Genomic DNA, 26,672 nt, shown 5'->3' with positions numbered 1-26,672 from the left:
CTTAAGCTCAAACGGATACTTTGACAATTTTCAATCTGGTTTCCGACCGCATCACAGCACAGAGACGGCCCTCATTAAGATAATAAATGATATTCGCCTCAATACAGATACAGGCAAAACATCAATTCTGGTACTACTGGACCTCAGTGCTGCATTCGACACTGTTGACCACAACTTACTTCTTGACAGGCTAGAAAATTGGGTTGGGCTTTCTGGAATGGTCCTCAAATGGTTCAGGTCATACTTAGAAGGGAGAGGTTATTATGTGAGTATTGGTGACCATAAGTCTGAGTGGACATCCATGACATGCGGAGTCCCACAAGGGTAAATTCTTGCACCACTCAATTCAATCTGTATATGCTGCCACTCAGCCAAATAATGAAAAATAACAAAATGGCTTACCACAGCTATGCTGACGACACCCAGATCTACTTAGCCCTATCACCTAATGACTACAGCCCCATTGACTCTCTATGTAAATGCATTGATGAAGTTAACAGTTGGATGTGCCAAAACTTTCTTCAGTTAAACAAAGACAAAACTGAAATTACTACATTAGGAAACAAAGATGAAATTCTCAAGGTGAACGCATATCTTGAGGCTAAAGGTCTAAAATCAAAAAATCAAGTCAGGAATCTTGGTGTGATTTTGGAGTCAGACCTGAGTTTCAATAGTCATGTCAAAGCAATAACTAAATCAGCTTACTATCATCTCAAAAATATATCAAGAATTAGATGCTTTGTTTCCAGACTTAGAGAAACTCGTTCATGCTTTTATTACCAGTAGGGTGGACTATTGTAATGGTCTCCTCACCGGCCTTCCCAAAAAGACCATTAGACAGCTGCAGCTCATACAGGATCCTGAGCAGAACCAGAAAATATGACCATATCACACCAGTCCTCAGATCTTTACACTGGCTTCCAGTTACATTTAGGATCGATTTTAAAGTACTATTACTTATAGTATATAAATCACTAAATGACCTAGGACCTCAATACATTGCAGATATGCTGATTAAATACAAACCCAACAGATCACTCAGATCATCAGGATCAAGTCAATTAGAAATACCAAGGGTTCACTCAAAGCAAGGAGAGTCTGCTTTTAGCTATTATGCCAGCCGTAGCTGGAACCAGCTTCCTGAACAGATCAGATGTGCTCCAACAGTAACCACTTTCAAATCCAGACTCAAAACACATCTGTTCAGCTGTGCATTTACTGAATGAGCGCTGTGCCACTGTACGTGCTTTGTCCGAACTGCTTGCATTTTAATTTATATGCTTAAATTTAACCCTGTTTTTATTTTTATTTTTAATTATACTCTTTATTTTTATCTTTCAATATTTTCTTTATTTTTTATTTCTTTTAATTTCTATTATAACTGTAATATTTTTATTTCATTTCTGTGTAAAGCACTTTGAATTGCCACTGTGTATGAAATGTGCTATACAAATAAACTTGCCTTGCCTTACTAACAATATAAGTACACCTCAGGAAACATTATAAAATAATAGAAAAATGCCATGCCATGGGACCTTTAAAAATTCTCGTTTTAGACTCTAATTCATGATGGGTGTTTTGTTTTGCTCTATCCTTATTAGCTTCTGCGTTTGTCAATACGCATGTGTCAAAGGTTCAAGGGTCAGGGGTTACGCTTTCGCCGTAAATCGATGCGTACGGCAATCCGCCGGAAGTTAGTTATTTTAGTCTATAAAGTTTTAAATATAGATATTTTTCTTACACAAAAACATCACTTCGCTTCAGAAGGCCTTTATTAACCCCCTGGAGCCGTGTGGAGCAGTTATATGATGGATAGATGCACTTTTATGGACTTCAAAAACGAACCAACAATTCACTGCCATTATAAAGCTTGGAAGAGCCAGGACATTTTTAACATAACTCCAATTTTATTAGTCTGAAAGAAGAATGTCATATACACCTAGGATGGCTTGAGGGTGAGTAAATCATGGGCTAATTTTCATTTCCGGGTGAACTAAAACCCTTTAAAGAACATAGTGCAACAGTTCTGGAAGTAAAAATCCCAATCATTTTCTCTTTTTTTAATTTTAAATCTTTAAAGACAGACCTACTCTGAGCTACAAGGTTGTTGATCGATGGTATATATGCTTTTGAAGTCATCAGTCCACTTTAGTTGGGTCAAAAATTGCATTTCCCATGAATCTGAAAAGAAATCTCCACCAATCAGAGATTCGAAATGAGCAAATCCTACCAAAAGAACATTTCAGCACACTTTAGCATCCACTCAGATGAAGCACTGCGATCGACAGTCTGTTATTTGTATAAATATCCATATTTTCCAATAAACTCAGTTGTTTCTTTATATACAATCAATATTTTTTAGTTTTATATTTATCTGTTATTAATTTGATTGTCATTCGCAATGCTTCATGGGATTGTATTTTTTTCCCTTTTTAAATCTGTTAAGTACACAATACTTTTTTGCTTTAAATCAGAGTTTGTAATGTTGTTACTAACCCTGTATCTGGTTGGCTTGGTTCATGGCGTATAACTCTTTAAAGAAGGCTTTTAAAGAATATCTATGGGAAAAATGAATGGCAAAAATACTTCCAGATTCAGAACCACAGCTGCTGAAAAAGTGTGATCACTGTTGCACACTATATTCTGGGCTCAGTACAAATTAAGCTGAATCGACAGCATTAGTGGCATAATGTTGATTACCTTTGTTTTCTATAAAAAAGCACAAATCTGGGTTACAGTGAGGCACTTACAATGGGAGTGAATGAGGCCAATGGGAGTGAATGAGGCCAATCCTTAAACATTAAAATACTCAGTGTTTTAATAGTGTAGCCACAAGACATAAACAGTATGTGTTGTTATGAATTATAAAACCCTAAAATGACATAATTTTAACAGAATTATTCATATGTGCCTTTATAAAATGATAAGCTTTGCATTAGGCTACTGATTTTTAAATCCTCCAAAATTGGTGTTGATTCAGCTTAACTTGGAACGTATTCCTTTTAATGAATAAAATCATGCTTATTTTAAATTCTATTTACAAACTTTCATTATTTAAATTTAAATTAGTGAAGTATTATGGACAAGAAAGATATCTCAATGTATTCTAGACATAGACCTCCAGACAAAAGACAAACTTTGCAGTGATATCTAGGGAGCAGAGTACAGACTACTGTGTCTTTGAGGGGAAGTTTGTGTACGTCTGTCATCCCTTTCTCTTTCTCTCTTGCTCTTTTCTTCCTCCTCTGATCATTGTTCATTCTTCTCTCTCTTCTCCTGTCATTCTCTCGCTCTCGTCTCTCTGTGGTCAGCAGCGCATCAGTGCCTCCCAGTTTCACACTCCATCTAGCATGTCTCCCTCCTTCTGTCCTCCTCATCGCTTTCTCCCCGTCTTTCCTCTGCGGAGCGATGATAGGAGCGGCACAGCTCTGGAGCTGATCTCGGTTCAGTGGACACAACACTTTGATGGGTTACTTAAGTCACAGCATCTCGCTGTCAGTGTGCATTATTTAATATGCATTCATACTGTTTTAGAAAATTCCTCAGGAGCACAACATTCACACAGAGCCTCCACTGTCTTGCCCATTTGCCATAACGATTGCACATTGTTTTCTGAAATGTAACCTCAGTTAAAAAAACAAACAATATAATTAATAATATATATACACAAACACATACAGGCATCCATATGTTTACACAAATATTATAGACATAACTATTTAAATTAATTTAAATGATGTGAACCGGAAATTGCAACTGATTTTATTTCAGTGCTGTGACATATAATTATATTGAACAGAGGACAGGGTTTTACTTCAGCGCTCCTCCCTCCATCTTTCGCTCCTAGCCAGCAGACTAACGGTTGGAGGGGAGTGGTTAAGGATATTTAAACCCAAGCCGTCAAATTGCCGTCATCGGAAAGGGAACACCGTTCCAGACCCAAAGTTATTTTTCAGATTTTGATTAAAGATTACCACGGCAAACTATTTTTTTTTCTCTGTATTAACTTCCACGGATTAATTGTTCACCCCAAGACCTGTAATGTGTGCTAACAAATTAAATCAGATCGATTTTGATTTCATGAGGACTTTAAAGGGATAGTTCACCCAAAAATGAAAATTCTGTCATCATTTATTCACTCTCAAATTTACTCACACCAAACCTGTATGAAAAGATGCATCAGGCATTGTGAAAGAATGGCTGGGAGGGAGCATGAAGAATCAATTGTTTCATGAATATTTCGATGTTGTTTCCATCAAGAGGTGCATACATTTTTGGTCAAGATCTTGTATTGACAATGCTATATTCAAGCAGTCTATAAAATCTCCTCTAGCACACCCCAAAGGCTTGGCCTGGTTTCACAGACAGGGCTTCGATTAAGCCAGGATTAGACTTTAGTTCAATTAGGACATTTTAATTAGCTTTTATAAATGTGCCTTAGAAAAAAAAACATTACTGGTGCATCTTGAGACAGAACAATAGCACTGACATATTTGAAGATATGTCAGTGCAAGTAAAAACAGCTCAAACATGCATTTTAGTCTGGGACTTAACTAACCGTCTCTGAAGCCAGGGGCTAATGAATTAAAGAGCTGGACTCAGAGGTGCCAATTCATGTGTGAAGATGATCCTTCATGCTCCCTCCCAACCATTCTTTCACACTTTGAGCTGATGAATCTTGACATTGTCATCCTGGAATATGGCCTTGATTCGTCTTCCTACATGGCTGTTTAAGAAATGAAAGGCTACACACTCCATCAATTAGGGTTAGAAGAACTGTCGCCAAACATATAACATGCTAGAAACATAAAAATTACTGCAATAATGATCCAATCATAGACTCAGCATTTGCCTATTTAAAGGGATAGTTCACCCAAAAACGAAAATGTGATGTTTTTCTGCTTACCCCTAAGGCATCCAAGATGTAGGTGTCTTCGTTTCTTCAGTAGAGCACAAATGGAGATTTTTAACTCCAACCGTTGCTGTGTGTCACTGATATAATGCTTGTCGATGGGGTCTAATTCTATTAGAGTAAAAAAAACATGGACAGACAACTTCAAATTAAACCCCGCGGCTCGTGACGACACATTGATGTCTTAAGACACGAAACGATCGGTTTCTGAGAGAAACCGAGCGGTATTTATGCAAATATATCACCTCATATCAGACGAACGCTTCAGCTCTTCAGACTGCCATCACTTCCTGTGTGTGAGGTCAAAATTCCGGCCAGGTCATAGATATATACATAGATACCTCATTAGTGCCTACGTGGATCATGGCGTGGATCGCTCGAATGAGATATCTATGTATATATATCTATGACCTGGCCAGAATTTTGAGAATCAAAAAAGAGAATCGGTGGGGAAAATGTGCTTAATTGTCATAAAAACGTTTTAATAGTAAAACATGTTTAGAAAGCGCCAACAGTCCTAAATATGGCCATCATTTTATTAATGCTAAAACTATTTCATATATCCCGTTTTATACACAGACATATGAACCTTTTAAGATTTGAGGCTCTGAATATATTAAGTATCATGTCTTTGATTAAACCATTTTAGATCTCCATCCAAAAGCACACCCCCTCCACCCTGTCCCACCTGCCCTTGCTGCTGAGATGGTACCAGCGTGTGCAGGAGCTCACCAGCGTACTGAGGGCAGCAAAGGATTGTGGGATGGCCCTCTTCAGTCTCAGCTCGTTTGACCTTTGCCCTCCCAAGCCGGAGGCCCCACGATCCAGTGGAGCAGAGCAGGAAGGCCCCAAACTCAAGCAAGAGCCCTTCATCGGGGGCCCAAGGCCAACTCTCACCAAACTGCAGGTAATTGAATTTCACTCGCTCTCTTTTTCTCCCGCTCTCTTGCTCTTTTATTTTATTCTCCTCATTCCTCTTTCCCTAACTCTTCCCTCTCACGGAAGGAGATTACACAGAAGCGCTTCTCTTTGCCACTTCACTAAACCTGTCAGTGGCGTACTCGCATAATCCCTAAACAGCGATCTGCTCTCAATACGTTCAGTGCTGTGCTCTCGTCCCTTTACGGCAGCCTTGTGTGCCACTGCGGGCCTGAACCGTGATGATAAAGGATTTATGCACTCCAGCGAGGCAGAACAGCAGCCGTACTGACTCGCTCTTAACTGATGGGACTCCCTGCCACTTGATACTTTAAGGAGGTTGGTATTACGTGGCTGTCTGACTTCGACAAGCACTGTGAGTTCTTTCAGCTGTGAGTCTGACAGACATTAGTTGTGCTAAAGAATATGTAGAGGGATATAACGGATAAACTTTAATATACAATGAAATGCTTCCATGTATCATGAAATGTCCTAATCCATAAATAAAATAAACATTCATTAGCTTTATTTAAAAAGAAATTAATTGTGGTCATACTAACTTAAATTCATGCTTCAAGCCAGTGGTTCCCAAACTTTTTAGAGTGGCATAAGGGATAGTTCACCCAAAAATGAAAATTCTGTCATTAATTACTCCCCCCTCATGTCGTTCCAAACCCGTAAGACTTTAATTCATCTTCAGAACACAAATGAAGATCTTTTTGATGAAATCCGAGAGCTTTCTGTCCCTCCATTGGCTGCTATGCAACTACCTTTTTGATGCTTTAAGAAGTTCATAATAGGCTTGCTGCGATAGTTGGTGTTACCGGTGTTCAATATCGGTTGCATCACTTGCCCACCACGGCACCGCCCCCACCTTCGTTTTGATTTTTATAGAAATAAAATCATTTAGTTCAGTTAGAGAACAGACACTACAATTAAAAACTGAACGTGTCTGCTCAATACAGTGTGAACCGAACGAGAGTCGCAGCACAAACGCAGCAGGAGACAGATTTCATTCAGATTTCAGAGTGAGGAGCTGACAGACCATATGATCGCGGAAGATTTGGTTTCAAAGTGAAATGTAAAAGCGCCTATTTATGTGAGTTTGTCATTGTACTGTTTTGTTGTTGTGTTTTTCATTAAGAATGAAAATTAGGCTTTCATTAGGCTAATGAACCCACAATTAAAGCAACCGCCCACGAATTGCCGATAATTCTAAACCGAAAGTAAAATGAGCACGGCCGCACAGGCATTCATTCAAGGCCGCACAGTCCATGTGCGTGTCCATTCTGATGCATTTTCAATTCAAATTGATGTAAAATGTGATGTAAAAGAAAACGTGATTCATCAGATCAGGCCACCTTCTTCCATTGCTCCATGGTCCAGTTCTGAATGATGCTCACGTGCCCACTGTTGGCACTTTTGGCGGTAGGCAGGGGTCAGCATGGGCACCCTGGCTGGTCTGTGGCTATGCTGCCCCGTATTCTGACACCTTTCTATCAGAACCAGCATTAACTTCTGGAGCAATTTGAGCTCCAGTATCTCGTCTGTTTGATCGGACCACACGGGCCAGCCTTCACTCCCCACGTGCATCAATGAGCCTTGGCCGCCCATGAGCCTGTCACTGGTTCACCACTGTTCCTTCCTTGGACCACTTTTGATACTGACCACTGCAGACTGGGAACACCCCACAAGAGCTGCAGTTTTGGAGATGCTCTGACCCAGTCGTCTAGTCATCACAATTTGGCCCAATCAATGTATCCCACCCACTAACAGGTGCTGTGATGAAGAGACAATCAGTGTTATTCACTTCATCTGTCAGTATATCTATTTATATTATAAAACTAAACTGTTCTTATAATGCAGTATAGATCTTAATGAGTCTTTATAAATATATTTATAGAATAGTAATAATTATAAGTATAAATTGGGCTATAATTCATTATAAGCATGGCTTTCCTAGAAAGTGTTACCGCAATCCTTTCAAAAACATAAAAAATCTTATTGACCCCAAACTTTTTAATAGTAGTGTAACTAGGTAAATATTAGGCTTTGTTCAGAAAGAAGACGCACATCACTGAAAATATATCAGGCGAAGTATATAGATTTATTTATTTCATTTGAAGTGGAGAATAAGTTAGTTTCGTATTTTAGTCCATGAATTTTATTATAAAAAGTACCAGTTTCATTCATCTTCATTGTCTTTAGGAATCCTACTCACCACAAGTGTTCATGTTAATAATAATGATGTATTATAACAAAACTTTAAGAAATGATTCCTTTCCCAGAGTTCCATTTTTCTTCTTTTCACAAACAGAAGATCAGTTTGGTTTTTCAAACATGTTTGTCCTGAAAAGTGGGCTTACATTTAACCACAAGTGTTTGGAGTTTGTTCTTAAACAAAATGAACCATAGTGACCCTATACCAAGCCAGTCAAGCATCTTTAACTTGTCCGAAACATTTAACTATATTAACCAGGGTAAGGGGCCTTTTTGCTTGTGCAACAAGAAAAACTAGTAGAAAGTCCATTTTTTGGACATGTATACGATGCCAAAAAATATAGGGACGTTTTAAAATGTATGCATGTTTTATATTGTCACAAAATATTAAAACAAGCGTTATTTCAATTCAGGGATTTTATTTATTTATTTACTTAATACATTTTTGATCTAGTGTTCAAATTGGTGTGGGGCCACTGTATATCAAAATGTTTTAGTATTACCAACGTTTCTATACCGTGGTACGGCCAGCATACTTTTTTAAGGGCTGTTACACTACTCTGTACTATATTGTGCTTTCTCCACCAATTGTAGAACTTTGTATTACAGCACCTGTAGTAGTATTGTTTCTTTATGATGAATCACTTGCAGACCCCTGTGTTACTTCACCTTTCCAGATAATAATGCACCCTTAAGGCTGTATTACATGGAAAGCTCAGCTTGTGGCATCATCATAACTGTCCTGATGAGTGCTTTTTCTTTCCCCTCCAGAGGAACCGCTGATTCAGTCCATAACCTCCTGTGCAGTCTTCTGCCTGCTTATTCAATTTCCCAGCACTTCCATAGCAGTCCTGCTGATTTACCCAGCATCTAAACGGCCCACAAACTCCAACAACACTTCTTCCCTGGTGCAGAAATCTGCCGATAATGAGTAAAGAGCCCGTAGTGGTCTCATACACTTCTGGCGTACGACTCCCGCAGGAGAGGCAAACAGAGTAACAATGCTGGGTCTCTATCCTGTCTGCCCCGGACCACAATGCGAAAGTCGAGTCCCCAGCAGGTGATAAAAACACACAGCTGCCGTCTAGTTTTCAGGCCTGCTGCAGAACTTCCAGCTTTTTATGTGTATGTGTGCTTGGTGTTTGCCACCTCTGGCATTCAGCTACTATAAATCAGATATTTCCCGTCACGCTAGTGGATATCAATTTGGTGTGTGTGAATGAGTTGGAGCTCAGCAGGCTCTCTTAATGCATAGCAGTCCGCTGGGATTTTCCAGGCTGCGTGCTTTCTGCTTTAGGTCTGCTCTGCAGCTGTTGCTGGTGGCTCATCGCTTTAGAGCAAATGACATTTTCATTTACGGAGCCAAACCTTATGGCCAGCCTGGATTTGTAATGACAGAGCAGCAAACAGAGATTCACCACCATAGCTACTGTTTAACAACCAGAACCAAAACCAGACTCGTTCTAAATCAATGACCAAGAGCATTTCAGGAGCTTCATTTGGGGGTTTGAAAGATTTTATACGGTTTTACTCAATTTAGTCACTCACTGCTAAAGAGTGTCGTTAGGCAGATTATCTATATTCGCTGTCTGTTTTGATATTGTGTACACCAATCAGAAGTCAGGACTGGAACTATCCATTTTATAATCTGGTTTTGGGACTGTCTAGAGCAGGGGTGTCCAATCCTACTCCTGGAGGGCCACTGTCCTGCAGAGTTTAGCTCCAACCCCAATTAAACACACCTGTACCAGCTAATCAAGGTCTTATTAGGCACACTAGACACTTCCAGACGGGTGTTGAGGCAAGTTGGAGCTAAACTCTGCAGGACAGTGGCCCTCCAGGACCGACTTTGGACACCCCTGGTCTAGAGGAACTTTTAATCATTTGTGTGATTCTAAAGTGTTTTTGCAAATTTCAAATGAAAGGAAGCAAATCACAAGAAATGTATATGATTATTAAATAAATTATATAAATGATAACGCATAAATGCAATATTCAGTATTGCAGTGTTATTAGAAATAAGCAATCCATTAGTTGGTTATAGTAACATGTTTTTGTACATTATTTTTTTGATTGTGCTTTCACTTTACTGAATACATAATTCTTATGACCTTACATAATATTTAAATGCTTAAGAAATGTAGATAAATAGTTTTTACACAATTTAATTATTTATATATATATATTTAAATATATATATTTAAATATTTTGAGGGGCAGATAGTGAAGTAAAAGCTGTTAATATCCTGTTAAATTTATGGTAAAAAAAAAAAAAACCTGGCAGATCTGGTTGCTTAAAGTTCAGAGTAAAAATACTGTGACAATGTTTCAAGTATTACACAATGATGGATGTATATTTAACTTGTAAACATATATTTCATGAGGTTATATAATGTTAAGTTGTTTAACTACCAAAATCTGAGTTTTACCTTAAAAAGTACTGATAACCACCATAATATTACAGGTATACACTATAAATTCACATGATGAGTTCATTGCAAGTGCACAGGGTCATAGGGTCAAAATAAGAAGAAACAAAACTTCTTAAATAAAATATAATCATGTGGGATGTGTCACACAGGGACTTCTGTGAATGTTCTTTTGCTGTTATTCACTGTTATAGATTGTGATATTAGACCATTTAAATTTTTTCACTTAAAGGTGCAGTGTGTAGTATTTATGAAGATCTTTTGACAGAAATGCAATATAATATACATATCTATGTTTTCATTGGTGTATAAAGACCTTGCATAATGAACCATTATGTTTTTTATTACCTTAGAATGAGACATTTCTATCTCCATACCAGTGTTGTAGTCGAGTCACCAACTGTCGAGTCCGAGTCGAGTCTCGAGTCCCAGTGTTCCGAGTCCAAGTCCGAGTCACCAAAGAAGAGTCCGAGTCGAGTCCAAGTCGAGTCACCATTACCTGAGTTCGAGTCCGAGTCGAGTCCCGTGTTCGAGAATACAGAAAAAATACAGAAAAAAATGTAATATTGTGATATATTACAATTTACAATATTTGGTTTTCAATTTATTATACTTTAAATGATCATTTATTTCTGTGATGCAAAGCAGAACTGTTTCCAACACTCATAATAAATCAGAATATTAGAATGATTTCTGAAGGATCATGTGACACTGAAGACTGGAGTAATGATCCTGAAAATTCTGCTTTGCATCACAGAAATAAATTATAATTTAAAGTATAATAAATTGAAAACCAAATATTTTAAATTATAATAATATATCACAATATAAAAAATTTTTCCCCCTGTATTTTTGATCAAATAAATCCAGGCTTGATGAGCAGAAGAAATTTCTTTCAAAAACATTACAAATAGTAATGTGTCTAAACTTTTGGCCTGTAGTGTATGTCATGTCGGCAAATATATTTGAAAGGATTGTTTATTGCTGCTTCCATAGACACCATTGTGTATTTTACAAACTATAAATGTATTGTTTTGCTATAAATTATATGTATTTAAATATCTGAAATCTAAAATAAACATAAGCGGGATTAAGCGCTGAGCGCGTCTGTCTTTGGCTCAGCGCCAGACATTGCAGAAAGCACAGTTTGAATCTGGCAGTTATTGTCACGTCACTGTACATTCGCTTCACTGTACATAGACATCACTGACGTCTGATGCCAAATAGGCAGACATCGCCCAACCCTAGCTTCCTCTGTTTATTATCATATATGCATTAGGCAATAATAGTTTTTTTTAAAGCTAATGTTAGCCAATGGAAAGCATTTTACTTACTTTTCTGGGTGCATCCGTGACAGATGTCTGTTAAAGTTTGAAGTTATCCCAGTCTTTTCCTCAATTGTGCGATTACATACACAACATTTAGCGCTGCTCTTTTCAGCATTAGATGCAAAATCCGTGTAGACAAACTTCACGACAAATGTCAACATTTAGCCCGCGAATAATGCACAAGAATGCGGCGTAAAGTGAGTGACGTCAGTCAGTGAGTGCGTTGTCAAGCAAGGAGAGCGAGCGGTAGCAGTGTCTGTGAGGGAAAAAATAGATCACTGCCGGTCTTGGGAGCCCGAAACAGGAAAAGTGTAACAACTTATATCAAATTTTGATAACCTATTTAGTCAGAAACAACGTAATTAATTTGATGAATGCTCAAGTGCGATTTTATATATCCTCGAGACTCGAGTCCAAGTAGGCTACGAGTCATCAGTCCGCGAGTCCAAGTCGAGTCACGAGTCCAGAGAACGGAGTCTCGAGTCGGACTCGAGTCCAGAGAATAAGGACTCGAGTACTCCATCACTGCTCCATACACCGCGGGTCCCCTTTAAGTGAAGTCACCATTTTGCGCCATCATGTTTCTACAGTGGCCCTAAATGGACAAACTGCTCTACAGAGCGCTAGTCAATCTCTGTGCTTCGAAAGGGAGTGGTGAGCGCTAGGTGGTTGCAATTCACAACCTCACTGCTAAATGCCGCTAAAATTTACACACTGCACCTTTTAAAGTAACTAAAAGTTTTTTTTAATATACAGTGTTCTTCAGATATAGAGCATGAGTCATATGGACTATGACTGTATTTTATGCTTCTATGGTTCTTTGCATCCTTTTTGAATCTTGAATACTTGAACTGTTCCTTTAATTTCTTATTGCTTCTTAACACCAATCTCACTCTGTCCTCACCCCGTTCCACATGACTGTGTTTGATCGTGTAGGTTAATTTCATTCTAAATAGGTGCAAACCTTATCTCACCAAACTGGTGAAGACTTGTTTGTACTAAAAAGTACCCTATAAAACCCCTCAACACAACACCATATGTTTTTCTTGTTCTGTAGCATTGCATGTATTTGTACTTGGTTTGCATCTTATTTTCTCAATGAGGAGGAATAATTATCATAGCACACTTTTTACCCATTCTTCTAGGTCTCTTTGAAGATTAAGAACCAGCAAGAAAAATGTAAAATCAATTACAGGACTTCAGCCTTTAAAGTAGTTTCTAAAGTGGGATGAACTGCTCCGTAACAGGTCCCTGATTTAATTAGCATCCTGTCTCAGGTGTTTTGAGGAAGTGTGAGAATTGGTCAGCTGGAGTAAAATGCTGTTGCCTGCAGGCTTCTGGCGGGAGTCTATGGTTGAACCTGTGTTTATGTGTTGTTGTGTCCTGCAGGAAAAAGGCATAGACGCTGTTTACACCGCTCACCCTTGCCCCTCATGGACTGTTGATTGGAATAGCCTACCGGCGGCCGTCAACCCCACTGAAGGTAACCTCGGGGTATTTTCCAAACAAGTGGAACACAACCCTATACTAATAGTGATACTCATATTTTTTGATTCATGTAATATTTAAATATTAATTTTGATACGCATGCAAGCCAGTGCATTTTGTAATCCCATTTCCCTTTATTTTCCTCTTCCTTTCCTTGTCTCTTTATATTCTACATGTCAGTAAAACCTTGTTATCTGTATAATTTCCTTCAGCCAATCATGTAAGGATGTTGAGAATTGTTCTCTATATAGTGAAGCATTCAAAATCGTAATCCATTATGCATGACAAGTAATATATACTTGTCAAAGAAATGACACTATTGCAACGCTTCCTTGGTTTTCTTGATTTCATTTTCAACTGTTGCGGCTTCACACAGTGACCACGAAGGAACTAGCTTTGATATGATTTCAGCAATTGATGTAGTTGACAGCTTTAGTGTCTATGATTGATGGGCATTAACTTTAGCATATAATAAGTCATCTAAAATCAGTTACGGACCATTTTATCTCCTACATTCAGGCGTTTCTTTGCCTTTTTGGAAGAAAATGTATGCCATGCCTGTAGAAATACGTTTCTGAGCAGAGTCTTCATGCCTGTCCTGTGTCATGAGCACTCCACTGCCGTGTTCTGGAGTCTTAACTAGCTCAAACAGCAGGCAGCTGCTTTTCACCAGGAATGAGCGAAATGCCAATCACCTCGCACAGACCGACGAGTGAGCTCCGTGGAGAGACAGAAATCCAGTTTGTTTAAAGAGTCTGGAAACAATCCTCATCGACCCACGCCCCTGAGAGCATCATTTACTTGAGTCAAAAAGACTACATATGTGATGCGATCTGGGAAAACCCATCGGATGTTGCGCTGGGACGTTTTCAGGAAGGTCAAAAAAAATAGGTTGAATGTAATTTTTTTGTTGTTGTCAAAATTGGGTTTTCATTAAATTATTATTCTATAACAGCTTGTCTATCATCTCTAAAAGTATCTTGGCAAAATTCACTTGTTTGGTGTAGAAAAATTGCGATTTATAGTGGCAAGCTGAAAAGACTGTCTTTCTCTAATGTTTTAGAACATGCCCCGGCGGAGGTGAATCCGTATCGCGGTTTTAGGGTCACGGTTTTCGGTTCTGTACGGTTCTTGTTGTTGTTTTTCATTTTAATCGTTAACACTCCAGAAATGTACTACAGCATATGATATATAGCTTAATTATCCAGAATTTAGGATACAGTATTCAAAAAAATTGTTATATCATGTAGAAGTTGTTTCCTAACTGGCTGTCTCCTGTTTACGTAATGCACACACGCTCCGAACCGTGACAAGTGAACCGAATGGTTCGGATGTTTTGTCATTTATTTTACCTCCCCTAATATTGGCTCTCTTAACACTACAAAGACGGTTTAACCTTTAAAATAAACCATATAACATGTAGAATTAAGGTATGCACATTTCCCGCCAGTCCTGTGTAAACAACGCAATGAAAAGTTTTACAATGTTATCTAATCGGAAGATGGATCACAAGAGAAGTCTGAAGTAGCTACTATTTTTTACCTCGCTCGCCTCAATCTGCTTAATCCTGGTGATGTCAGTGCCCTAAACGATGTTATAATAGACCCTTTTCACTTTTCCGGGTTTCTCAGAAGAGGAAGTCATCATAGTTGGGTTAACTTTTATAGCGGTGAATGAGAGAATACATTAAATATATTTTTGGTGTCCCCATTTGCTCAAATAGCAAAAGAAAAACTCCACAATAGGGATTTCACAACTTTCAAAAAGAGGGCAAAAATAGAGGGAGATTGATAACGGCAGTCAAAAGAGAGAAAGATGTACATTTTACCGTCACTCCCATAGACGCTGTTTTAGAAACACCCTCACAGCAGCGGTAACTTTTTTTTTTTTGTAATTTGATGCAAAAGTAAAATAATACAAAGTATTAGTGTTATAAATGTACATACATTCCAATCGTTGACACGTTTTAACAGTTATCGGGGGGTTCGTTTTTATTTTACAAATCAATGTACATTTATAATCTTTCTGAAAGCAAATATTTTTGAGATGTCAACCTAAAATTTGGAACACAACTTGTTCATATTTCTGGTTTCGATGTTTTTTTTTATTTTAGTTTTAGAGTACAAAATGTTTTGTAAAATACATATTATTATAAAATATAAACAATCATATTTGTACATTTTCATAAACTTAAACTTTTATAACTTTTTTTTCTATTTTGCATAATGTTACATTTCTAAGTGTTTTCTTTAAAACAAGACCAACCTTAGGTCTATATTCCAAAGCATTCTTGAATTACAGTCATTTAAGTTTGGATAGTATATTTTCATGCCTATGCGAAAAAAAGGGGGTGACAGTTATTTAAACCTGTTTTTCTCAAAATTCTGTTCTTGAAAATCATAGCGACTTCACAGTCGACTTCAGATAACCATAACGTTTGTTTCAGACAAGCTATGAAAGAAATAAAAAATATATATAACCCAGCTTTCATATGGGCCCCATTTACCATTTTACCATCAAAAGAGGTAAAATTTTACCATGTGATGGGTTTTCGTAGATCACATATAATTCCTGTTTGTAAGGGGAAAAAAGGGTATTTCAGAGTTTGTGCGCAAGAAATTTGGTACCTAATTTTATGCTTCCCAATTTTATGCTTCTCAAAATTGTATTGCATAGAAGAGAGCAGCATGAACAGTCTTCAAATAGTCGTCTTTTTCTTCCATGGATGAATGGAAAATACAGGTTTGGAATGACATACTGTAAGTGTAAAAAAAAAGACAGAATTTTCAGTTTTTCGCTGAACTATCCCTTTTAAGGTCAAAGGAGAGTGTCATGATTTTTAGTCTCTCTCAAAATAATAACTGATTCATCTTCCATTTGCATTCTAAGATTGCTTATTATTTGAGGCTTTTAGGAGATATTTTTTTTGGTTCAGTGCAGTCTGTAGTGAACTTCCATTGCTCTGTTCCCATTTGCATCAAACTCTATTTCAAAGATGAACTCCCAAATGAGTACAAATGATTGTCTGCAACGTGCCGCGAAGACACAAGAACAAATTCCCTGGACATTTTAGATGGTCCATGAGTCATGTTGCCTCTTTGCTGCTGATTTACTAGTGTTTTAATGCAGGGCCCTTCAGAGAATAAGTCACACTCTGAACATAGGCACCTAGATGAACCCCCACATGCAAAAGTATGTTGCTTTTATTTGGTACCATCTTTTTCTTTTACTATAGCAGCTCTGTCTGTCGGCATGCGCCCACACATGCCTCACTGTAATGTCTTTTCAAGTGCTGGATCCATGTGCAGTAACAGAGAGAAGGTGTAAGAACAGAGAATCCTGTGTATGTCCTGCTGTTTGTTATGAATCCTCTATCGCTTCAGCGCTCCACTAATCGCCCCTGTTGTCTTTCAACATTCAGGTAACCCGTGGAGTGAAGACAAGCTCTATTGTTAGGCGATTGTTATAGTCAGCAACCGTTGGAGAAAGTGTATCAGCAGTCTGCCTGCGCCACCCAAAGCTCTGATTCTTGAATTATTGTATCCTAACATTTAAACCAGATTACTCGAGCAGACATTTAGACGTGTAGTCAGCAGATTCTGCCTTCCCACACAAAGGAAAAACTTTTTCCTGAGTTTTAAATGCTAGCCAATAGAGCTTCTTACTAGAGGATGGTGTAGGAGTGCCTCAAGGCACTGTGTTGGGCCTCTCCACATTGTTGGACTAAACATTCTTTAAATGTTCTCACTGTGTGTGTGGTGATAACCCCAAGTTTTCGTTGAGCACTCAGAGTCTCTTCTGGGACATTTTCTGCTTCGCTTGTAATATTTTTACCCGCATTTAGTCGTTTCAGGGTGTGTTGGTGTCAATGTCTGCGTCATTGGATAAGATGTTGGTACGTGGGCACATCTATAGAGGAGCTGTCGTATGGACAAAATTACAAAGTCCTGTTTCATTTGGGAGATTGGCTTTGCCACTAGAGTCTTTAGAAATTTGACATGCTTCCTTCCCAAAAAAAGGCAGTGATATGAATTTTGCATTTATTGGCCGTTTTCTTTGGGAGCCATTTTAGCTAAATATTTAGACGTTTGTGAGACTACCGCAACTACCACCCACATTTTGCAAGCCACCTCCACAGTGCTGATAAATATTGTTTTAAATCGAGGGCAGTCTGTGGGAGGATTGCATCGCCAGGGTGTCTATTATGCAGTTTGTCGAGAGCGGGAGAGAGAACTAGTCGCTGTCACCACTACAGAGCAGAGAGAAGCCCCAGGGGCCACCTGGGAAACATGGTTGGCAGTGGTGCCTTGAATGTGAATTCATTTTCACTGTCAACACCGGCCCTGTTGAGCATTAAGAGACTCCTGTGTGTGTTTATGTGGGAAGGGGCCGTTTACATGGGAGGCGCATTCTGGACGCATCTGTCTGTTTTGGCAGCTACTCGTCTGAAATGCTTCATCTCTTGATAGTTTATGACCATAGAGGAGGGAAGTTCAAATGAAAGCCTCCAGAACCTTCAAAGACAGATTATTGCTCAGTCACATGATTGAATGGCTTAGAAATGACTTCTAAACCCTCAAAGACACATGCTGATTCGTCTCAAGGAGCCAACTTTGACAGTTGGCAAACATTCGGTCCATACTATCTTGGCTGACTTAAAAGTGATCAGCTGCTTTTTTTATGCAATGTTAGGGCAGATAAATCTGAAATCAATAATACCTCAGTAAGAGGCTTGCATGCAACCCTGTTTCTGACATGCCTTTGTTTCTTGATGACTCAAAATAACCGTTGCACCCTCATTCTTGGAGACTGTAGAACTTAGTCTGTTAGATTTCATCCTGTTCTTGCTATTTTACTGTGTAATTTGTTTCAGACAGTCTGTGGCAGTGCAATCTGAGCCAGAGATTACATGCAGCTTCACCCATTAGTGCTCACTTCAGTGGCTTGTCTGTATTAACACATTTAGAAGCATTGTGAAGAATTATTGTGGCACGACTTATACCTGAATTAGTCAGTGTTGTTGCTCCTGCTTCTCAGAGTATTATTCACCATTCAGAGTTGAATTGAAAATGCCTTTCCAGTTCAATGGGAATTTAGGCAGCAAACATAATGCAGAATTGCAATTCGAATTTAAATATAAGAATGTAGTTCAAATTAATTTATTATGAACTATTTCTGGACAAAGCCTTTATTGAAACGGTTTTAAAAGGTTTTAGGCCTTACTGACAAAAGAATGATGCCTATGGTATATAGCCTACATTTGTATTTAGTTTATGTATTTCATTACCTGTTTTATAATTTTTTTCATAATTCAAAATCAAAAAGTTGATTTCCTGTCATTCAAATTCAACTTCCTGTGTATTGAAAGAGAGACGTTCTTCGATTCTGACAATTTTCTGGATTAACCCGAAAATTTTAGACGAAGGTCCCACTTTTTCCCCCATACCATGTGCCAGCTACAAATTGCATTTACCCTTCCAGGAGCCGATATTTTGTTCAGTTTGATTAATTGAGCCTCCATTTCTTCCGTTAGATTGGTTCAGTTAATCAATACCAATTAAATGTTGCTGTCAAAGCTGGCTTTCAGTTTTGTTGGTCCCAACTGGAGATTCATCAGCACTTTCTCAACTTGGTAGCGGTTCCAATATAGCCCACACTCCAGAGAGCTTTAAATGAGTTTTACTAATTGATGAAAGGTTTGAGTCATGAATTTGAGTGCGATACAGCAATCCTTTTTATTTGCAAAATGCCACCTAATGAATATTCATGCGTGTCACTTTCTTAACCTGGTAGTTATTTTTCTCATTATGTGCAGAATGTTTTTGGGGAGGTTTTGTCCTATATTTACACAAAAAGCTATTCTTATGCAGTGCTTGGGTGCCAATAGTTAATTTAATTTATGCTGGTGTTATAATTTACAGCCTGGTTACAGTGTGAAACAAGCATCTCTTCCGCTCTCTTTTCATCCTTTAGATTGTCCTGGTTAATTTTCATGCTGTGTTAGTCTTTTGTCATTCTGAATAAAACATTGGATCAGGTCACAAAGAACTGTAAATTACAAGTGTTATTTGCATTTTTTCCCCCCGACCCTTCTCATCTCTCTTTCTCTCTTCTATATTTTCACTGTATCTTCTTTTCTTCCTCTTCAGGTTCTCATTCTCATTTCATACACAACGTCCAGTTAACCTTCATCCTTCAGATGCTGACCTCCACCTGTAACTCCTGTCTAACTATCAAATTCAGTTTTTTTTCTTGAATGTCCACTTGGGTATACTGGATTCCTGCTCTGTACCGAAAGGCTGTCAGGGATTTGTTTTAATACACCATTTGTGATGAAGACTCAACTAAAGAGTTTACTTTTGAGTTCAGTTGAGTCTGTTTAGAAGAACACTAGGAGTCGCATCTTGCTTTCTCACCTCTTTTTTCTGTTAAAGATGCTAGTGCTAAACTGCAAAAAGCACCTAATTATCACCTAGCCCTTCTAAGGGGCTGTGTTTTATCGAGGCCCATTTGGGTTATTGATCTATGGTGCGGGTGGAGTTGTTTGGTCTTAGCAATTTGGCAGTGAGGATGTTCAGCTTTTTGTTTTCTTAAACTGAACAAAAAAGTGGAGGAAATTGAAGCTTGCGTACTGGGCTTTTTGGCCACATTTGTGTCTTTTTCAGATGTTAAGCCTTCAACTGCTGACATTTCTTGAGTGGTGCAATGTAGGCCTCATTATGTTTAAAAGAACGGTGAAAAGCCAATGCCAGCCTCCTTATTTACCCGACAGAGTTGTTGAATTGACAGGATGTCAGAATCTTCCACTTTTCCTTTCTTCCTGACAAAAACCTAACAACCCAAGCGATGCCTGCCACGATCTTTTAGAGGGCCTTTTTTAGTTACACCTACCAATGCTTAAATTTATCTTGGGTATTTACTGACGTATCACAGTTAGTGAGTTGCGCACCATTTCCTTTTTTGTCTGTCACAATGCAGGTGCAAAAAGATGGATGTAGGTCATTCTTGGAATGTGCTGAGTGTAGTTGTTGTCTTCAGGTGTGACAGCTATTTCCTGGAGTTCAGACATCAGTCAACGTCAGTTCAGAGAGCCTGTGCTTCACTTGAAGTTCTCCCTTGAATGATAACATTATGTTAAAGGCAAGATAGATTGCCTCAGTAGCGGTTCCTCTGGGTTTTTTCTCCCTTAAATCATACTTGGAACAAAAACTTTGCGCCAAGGTAAGTGGGAGGTAAAGAAAAGATTACATGAAAGTGTAAACGTATCTAGTGCATTTACTTCCCTCGCCTTTCGTATCATTGAAGGTGTCTCGTCACCTCTGATAGGCACGTCTTCATAGGGCGGTAAGCCCCCAACACTCCTCTTTTCCCAACACCCGCCCTCCCTCACAACTCAAGTGTGAATTTGAAACACTGGTATGGTGAAGCTGTGTTAGACAAACAGAACAACTATTGTACACATCGCCGTGGAACAATGTAATCTCTGACGTGTTGTTTGAAGGTGGTGTAAGGGTGGTGTTTGGTTTCACTGGCTGTATTTACATTTCTCCAGACTAGGCATGTGTATGTTTTGGCGGCTTCTTTGTCTGACATGAACCCACATACTGAAGGTACGCATGAGGACATCAGTGTTATCATAGCTTTGTTGGATTGGGTGTTAAATACTGATTGTTTCCTGGGGAAGTAGTGTGCGTTGAAGTATAGGGGTGTATGGGTGTTCCCAACTAAATGGCTTTGCCATTTACACTGATCTGAAACCTAGCTTTTAAAGCAGCATTACTTAAAGGAACACTCCACTATTTTTGAACATTATTTGAAAATCTCATTTTACAACTCCCCTAGAGTTAAACAGTTGAGTGTTACCGTTTTCGAATCCATTCAGCCGATCTCTGGGTCTGGCGGTGGCACTTTTAGCATATCTTAGCATAATTAATTGATTCTGATTTGACCGTTAGCATCTCGCTCAAATTATCAAAGAGTTTCGATATTTTTCCTATTTAAAACTTGACTCTTCTGTAGTTACATCGTGTACTAAGACTGACGGAAAATGAAAAGTTCTAGGTCGATGTGGCTAGGAACTATACTCTCATTCCTGCGTAATAATCAAGGAACTTTGATATTATTGATATTGATGTTATTTTAGAGCTGGATGATAACAAATAATGTCTTTATTTTGACATGCAACAAGTAAGATGTTCCCATTCGATTTGAGGCAGGTGTTCTTAAAAAACAATTATAATTTACAGTTATCTAATTATTCCATGAATTAGATTCAAACATTTTCATTGTTATTATCATAACCTATAAGCCAGTTGAGTGAAATAATTAAACCTGAATGCATAATTTATTACTACTATGATATTTCTTCAGTTAAAAATATAGGCCAATATTTGATTCATAGAATTATATGTTGTAATTCAGACTGGGATAAATCTTTAACTAAAGTTACAATTTAGCAGAAAAGGCGCACTGTTCTTGAGAGCAACATACTCTTATTTCCTTGTATTATGAATGAACCAAAATTCACCTAGTATAAAAGCATCTGCATAAATGTAAAAGTGTGTCTTCGTTTCTACAATTTTCGTCATTGCAACTGAAAAGCCTCAGTCAGAAACTTGGTATAGAACGTATTTGGGGGGAATGTGAGATTTTGAGCCACACCGCTATCAGTAAAGTCCCATGTGGCTCGGAAGCCACAGGATGAGTCCCTAGGCTCTAGCGTCTATAAAGATTCTCTGTTTTCTTTCTCAGACAGAGATCATTTACCAGGCCTCTCTTAAATCCTGACTTAAAGCCGGGCTTCTCTGTACCTGCAGTTTCTTGCTCCTCTTTCTGTGAGAGTAAAACATTTCTTGATCGGATGGCTCCTGTCAGAACTGGAATCATTCTGGCTGAAAGGGCATAAATCCCAGCAGGCTTTTGATGATTCCTGCTTCTGCATCTACCTACCCTGGTGGGTCGCTCTTTTAGACGTTTTTGTCAAATTAGGATTCAGTCCTTGTCTTGACAGTTCAGTTGTGCGCTGTGAAATAAAGGGGCAGAGTCTTCTGGAGAGAATGTAAGGTTGCACAAATCACTTCGTATTTTCTTTTCGCACTGCCTAATGCCTGTTCTGCCTTGCTTTTTTGCTTCGCTAATAAACCGAAGAGCTACTTGAATCTCTGCACTGTGTCTGTTCCCTGACAGCGCGTCTGCCTGGAGACGGGTCTCCTTTTTCTAGCTTGTCTTTGAAAGTATGAGATGCACACATCCATGTCCATCAAACACAAGGAGGTTCATAATAGCTTGTGAAAGCGGCTGCAGGACCCATAGAAGTATGCACTGTGACCTTTCCCAAGCAACTATCCTGAGTGGAGATGTCAAGGAAAAACAAGTGCTTTTCAAAGACTTCCAAAAACAAATTAGGCACTTGTACTACATCTACTATAATATAAAGAAATGTGTGATTTTTAACTGTTGCTTGTTATTTCATAAGAATGTACACTAAGTCTGACTGACCATCCCTGGAGAATCCATAATGGTCCACTTGCGACATCAAACGGCAAAGGTTAACTGGATCGTGCTAATATATTAACCAGATCTCGATCTCTTCCAAGAGGCTATTTCCTCTTTTCACACAATGTTCTTGTTTGAGTGATGTATGAATTGTGTTGGTTGGGGGGAAAGGACATTTTTCTACATATTTAAGCCCAAGAGCAATTTGAGGTTGAGGTTTTTGCAGTTTTCTTGGCTCTCTTCAGAAACACTGCAGTGATTCTGTTTGCCCTCAGTGCGGTGGTCAGGGAACATTATGTCAGGATGTGAAACATTATTTTCAGAACCGCTGCTATGAAGGATCAGAATGAAGAGGTATTATTGATTACGTCAATATTTTATGGACTTGACCAGCATAATCTTTCCCTCAGAACGTTCCTTACTGAAGGCCAAATTGGCATACAAGTGAAGGGTTTTCTTTTCAGTTCACTAAGTGTTTTATATTTTCTTTCTGTTTAGTCTCTTTTTTCAGTGCCTCTGCCTCAGGTGTTTTATGAGTCTTCCTCTCCTGTATCTACATTTGGAATTGAGCAATTGACCATTGGAACTTTCTCTTTGTAAATGTCTCAGCACGTCATATGTGGCTAACAAACATGAACAAGTACATTTCTGAAATAATTTAATTGCCAGTACAAGTTTCCCATACCTTAACCAAGGCAAATAATAAAGTAAAAAAAGTAGATTTTTAAGAAAAAGATGCCTTGGCTTAGTAACACTTTAACTAGGTTTAATGAATATCATTATTATTATATTAATTTATTACATGACTCCATGGCAGTGGTTCTCAACCTTTTTGACTCCTCGGCCCCTATATTACAAGACAATAGTCGATAATAGCCCCCCCATATTTCTAATACTGATTTTTTTAAATTAATTTTTTTAAGGTTTATACAAGTAAATAAATGAATTATATAAGTAAATAAATAAATATAAATTATTTTAATGGTTTATTTACTTACAAATAGCAATTTTTGATAAAATATTTTAGAACTTGACCTAACTGGAAAAACGTATTATTAATTTCACTGACACTTGCTTAATGTAACGGTGGCTGTACAATTGCACAATGAAAAGAATGAACTAGAATAATCTTTAATTGGAAATGCAACCACAAACATAAACAATAACTGGCAAAGGACTAAACTGAACAGCGAGTATATACAATCAAACCAAAGATTATTCAGACACCAGATATATATATATATATATATATATATTTTTACTAGTGGGTGCAGGATACTATAGTTATTTTATGTAAGTGAGGATAGCAACATAAAGTAAACTGTGACACATTCTACCCAAAAATTCTTCATACAGTGGACTAACAGTAAAATTGTTAAAAAAATTTGGGACCAAAATTATTGAAACACTTTGACCTGATCATGTTTTGCTTATGTTTTTTTTCTTTAATGGCTAATGCGACTTTTTACGTCACAGACTGAACAAACTTAAGCATTGCTTAGTAATTTGTTGACCTAAATTGGTATTATCTAAGGCCCTGTTCACTCGAACACTGGTATTTTCACAACCATAGCTTTTTCTATGCGGTTTGACCATTCGTCCACACATAAATGCAGTATCCGGTCACTGAAACCAAACTTTTTTGAGAACTCCTGCCAGGGTAAAGATTTTTAGAAACTCTGGTTGCAGTGTTGTCGTGTGGACAGTGAAACTGGAGATTTTGGCTTGTTACTTCAAAACTGGAACCGGCAATAACCTTTTTTCCAGGCTTCTGATTGGCCAACATGGCTTTACGGTTTGTGTTACGCTGCCTTGACTCAGTGGAAAATTTTAAAACACAGTTGAAAACTCTTCTATTTAAAGAGGCTTTTACCTAGACTGTAGGGTGGTTAGGCCGGTCATTTGTGCATTTCTGTTTATTTCCTTTTCTATTTATTGTTTCTGTTACTCGTTTTGATTAGGTACTGTAATGTTTTTATAATGTTGTGTATTCCCCCCTTTTGTTGTGAAGCACTTTGTGATTTTTATCTGTGAAATGTGCTATACAAATACATTTTTCTTACTTACTACTTACTTATATTGCCACCTGTTGGTTTGGCATGCTCTTGACAGCGCTTCATAACGTGTTTTTGCGTTTTTAAGTGGATGCAAATTTATTTTATTCTTTTTATTAAAAATTTTTTTACGGAAGAGGAAAAACTCTTTATAAAAATACCCATGTACGTGTGGACTAGAACTAATTGTGTACTTTAAATTTAACAGCTGATTGGTTGATTGTAATCAATTACATACCGTTCTATCAAAGTTTCTGACTTTATCAAGATAAATGTGAAAAAATGTTGAAGGAGTCTGAATAAATTTTGGTTTGACTGTATGCATGGGATCTGTTTATCAGGAACTAAATAAGATACAGCTGATGAAAATTTATCACAGAAACAAATAGGGACGTAATCAGAAACCAAGGAAACCGAAACTAAACAGCAGGGAAACAGGAACTAAAAGAAACAGAACAAAATATCAAAATAAGATAATATTTCCTAATTTTCTAAGAATGTGGGAGCTCTGATTCATAACTAAAAAGTTTTTGAGGTAAACATTGTTTTTAAAGTTTACATTTAAATTTTTAGCTTACAGTGGCATGAAAAAGTATGTGAACCGCTTGCAGAATCGGTGAAAATGGGAATAATTTTAACTAAATAAGAGGGATCATACAAAATGCATGTTATTTTTTATTTAGTGCTGTCCTGAATAAGATATTTTACATAAAAAATTTTTACGTATAGTCCACAAGACAAAAAAATAGCTGAATAGATGTGAAAAGATGGATCTTAAAATCATACAGTCATTGATGGAGAGGGTTCAAATATGAAAAGAGGCTGGAAAACTGAAGAATGTGCAGGACCTGGAAGATTTTTCTGAAGAACATTGGTCAGTTTAACTGCTCAGGACAAACAAGAGACTCAAGAACAACCATCACAAAACACACACAGCCGTGGATCATCCAGAGAACAACACACAGCACTAAGAATCAATGGTTCATAAACTTTTTATCAGGGTTATTTTAATAAATTCAGCTATTTTTTTGTCTTGTGGACTATACGTAAACATTTTTAATGTAAAATATCTTATTCAGGACAGCTCTAAATAAAAAATAACATGCATTTTGTATGATCCCTCTTATTTAGTTAAAATTATTCCCATTTTCACTGATTCTGCAAGCGGTTCACATACTTTTTCATGCCACTGTATTGTGTTAGCAATTTAAAGATTACTATTAGTATAAAACAATGGTTGTTTTAGGGACAATTGGGTCCATCTTGCTTTGTCTGAGAGCTTTAAGAATGTTCTGGAACTCAAGTTTCAACAAAGGCTCTTCACAGGCATCAACCCTGTTTACATTGTGATCTCGCAGAGCATTGCTGATGGATGACTGATAAGAGATCTTCAGCTTATAGAGCGAGACGAGTGTTTTGAATAGATTTGCTCAGCAGGACAAAACTTCGTTCACTTATCCTTTGGGCTTTCCGTGCAGGTTACCCTCTGTTTGTTTATTGCTCTGGTTTTTGTGTAAATTCTGTGCTCCTGTGAGGACGGACTGACCTGTGGCGTTTCCAGTGGGGGACGATCTGAAGTGTTTTGGAGGGAAAACAAAAGCAGACACCTCGTCCAGTGCCGTACGTGTGAAGAATACACATTCATTTCTAATTGCTAGTTGTCACTGTGAGAATGAACAAGGCTCTGTATTCATTTATTACCCTTTTTTATTTCATTGCCCTTCCACAAAAAGCTCATAAGTCAATAACGGGTTGCACTAATCAAGCTGCCATCTTTACTAATGAGTTTCCCTATATTGGTTAACCTCAGAGTCACTTCATGGAAACA

The 26,672-nt window shown here is 37.9% G+C and overlaps 1 protein-coding gene across 3 annotated transcripts in view; it reads left to right on the top strand.

The window, feature by feature from the left end:
- gstcd (glutathione S-transferase, C-terminal domain containing) overlaps positions 1-26,672 on the top strand; it is a 72,052-nt gene that overhangs the window by 10,164 nt on the left and 35,216 nt on the right. For all 3 annotated transcript variants that reach the window (XR_013816179.1, XM_079812197.1, XM_079812198.1), the window contains exons 4-5: positions 5,562-5,819; positions 13,197-13,290. Coding sequence is in view for 2 of the 3 variants with exons in the window: in XM_079812197.1 (XP_079668323.1) it covers positions 5,562-5,819; positions 13,197-13,290 (352 nt within the window). In the remaining variant the exon portion in view is untranslated. The remainder of the gene's footprint in view (positions 1-5,561; positions 5,820-13,196; positions 13,291-26,672) is intronic.

The sequence above is a fragment of the Gobio gobio genome (assembly GCF_949357685.1).
Source record: "Gobio gobio genome assembly, chromosome: 3".
Classification (NCBI taxonomy): domain Eukaryota; kingdom Metazoa; phylum Chordata; class Actinopteri; order Cypriniformes; family Gobionidae; genus Gobio; species Gobio gobio.
The sequence above is the reverse complement of the archived record's forward strand: the minus strand, read 5'-3'. Positions and strand labels throughout refer to the sequence as shown.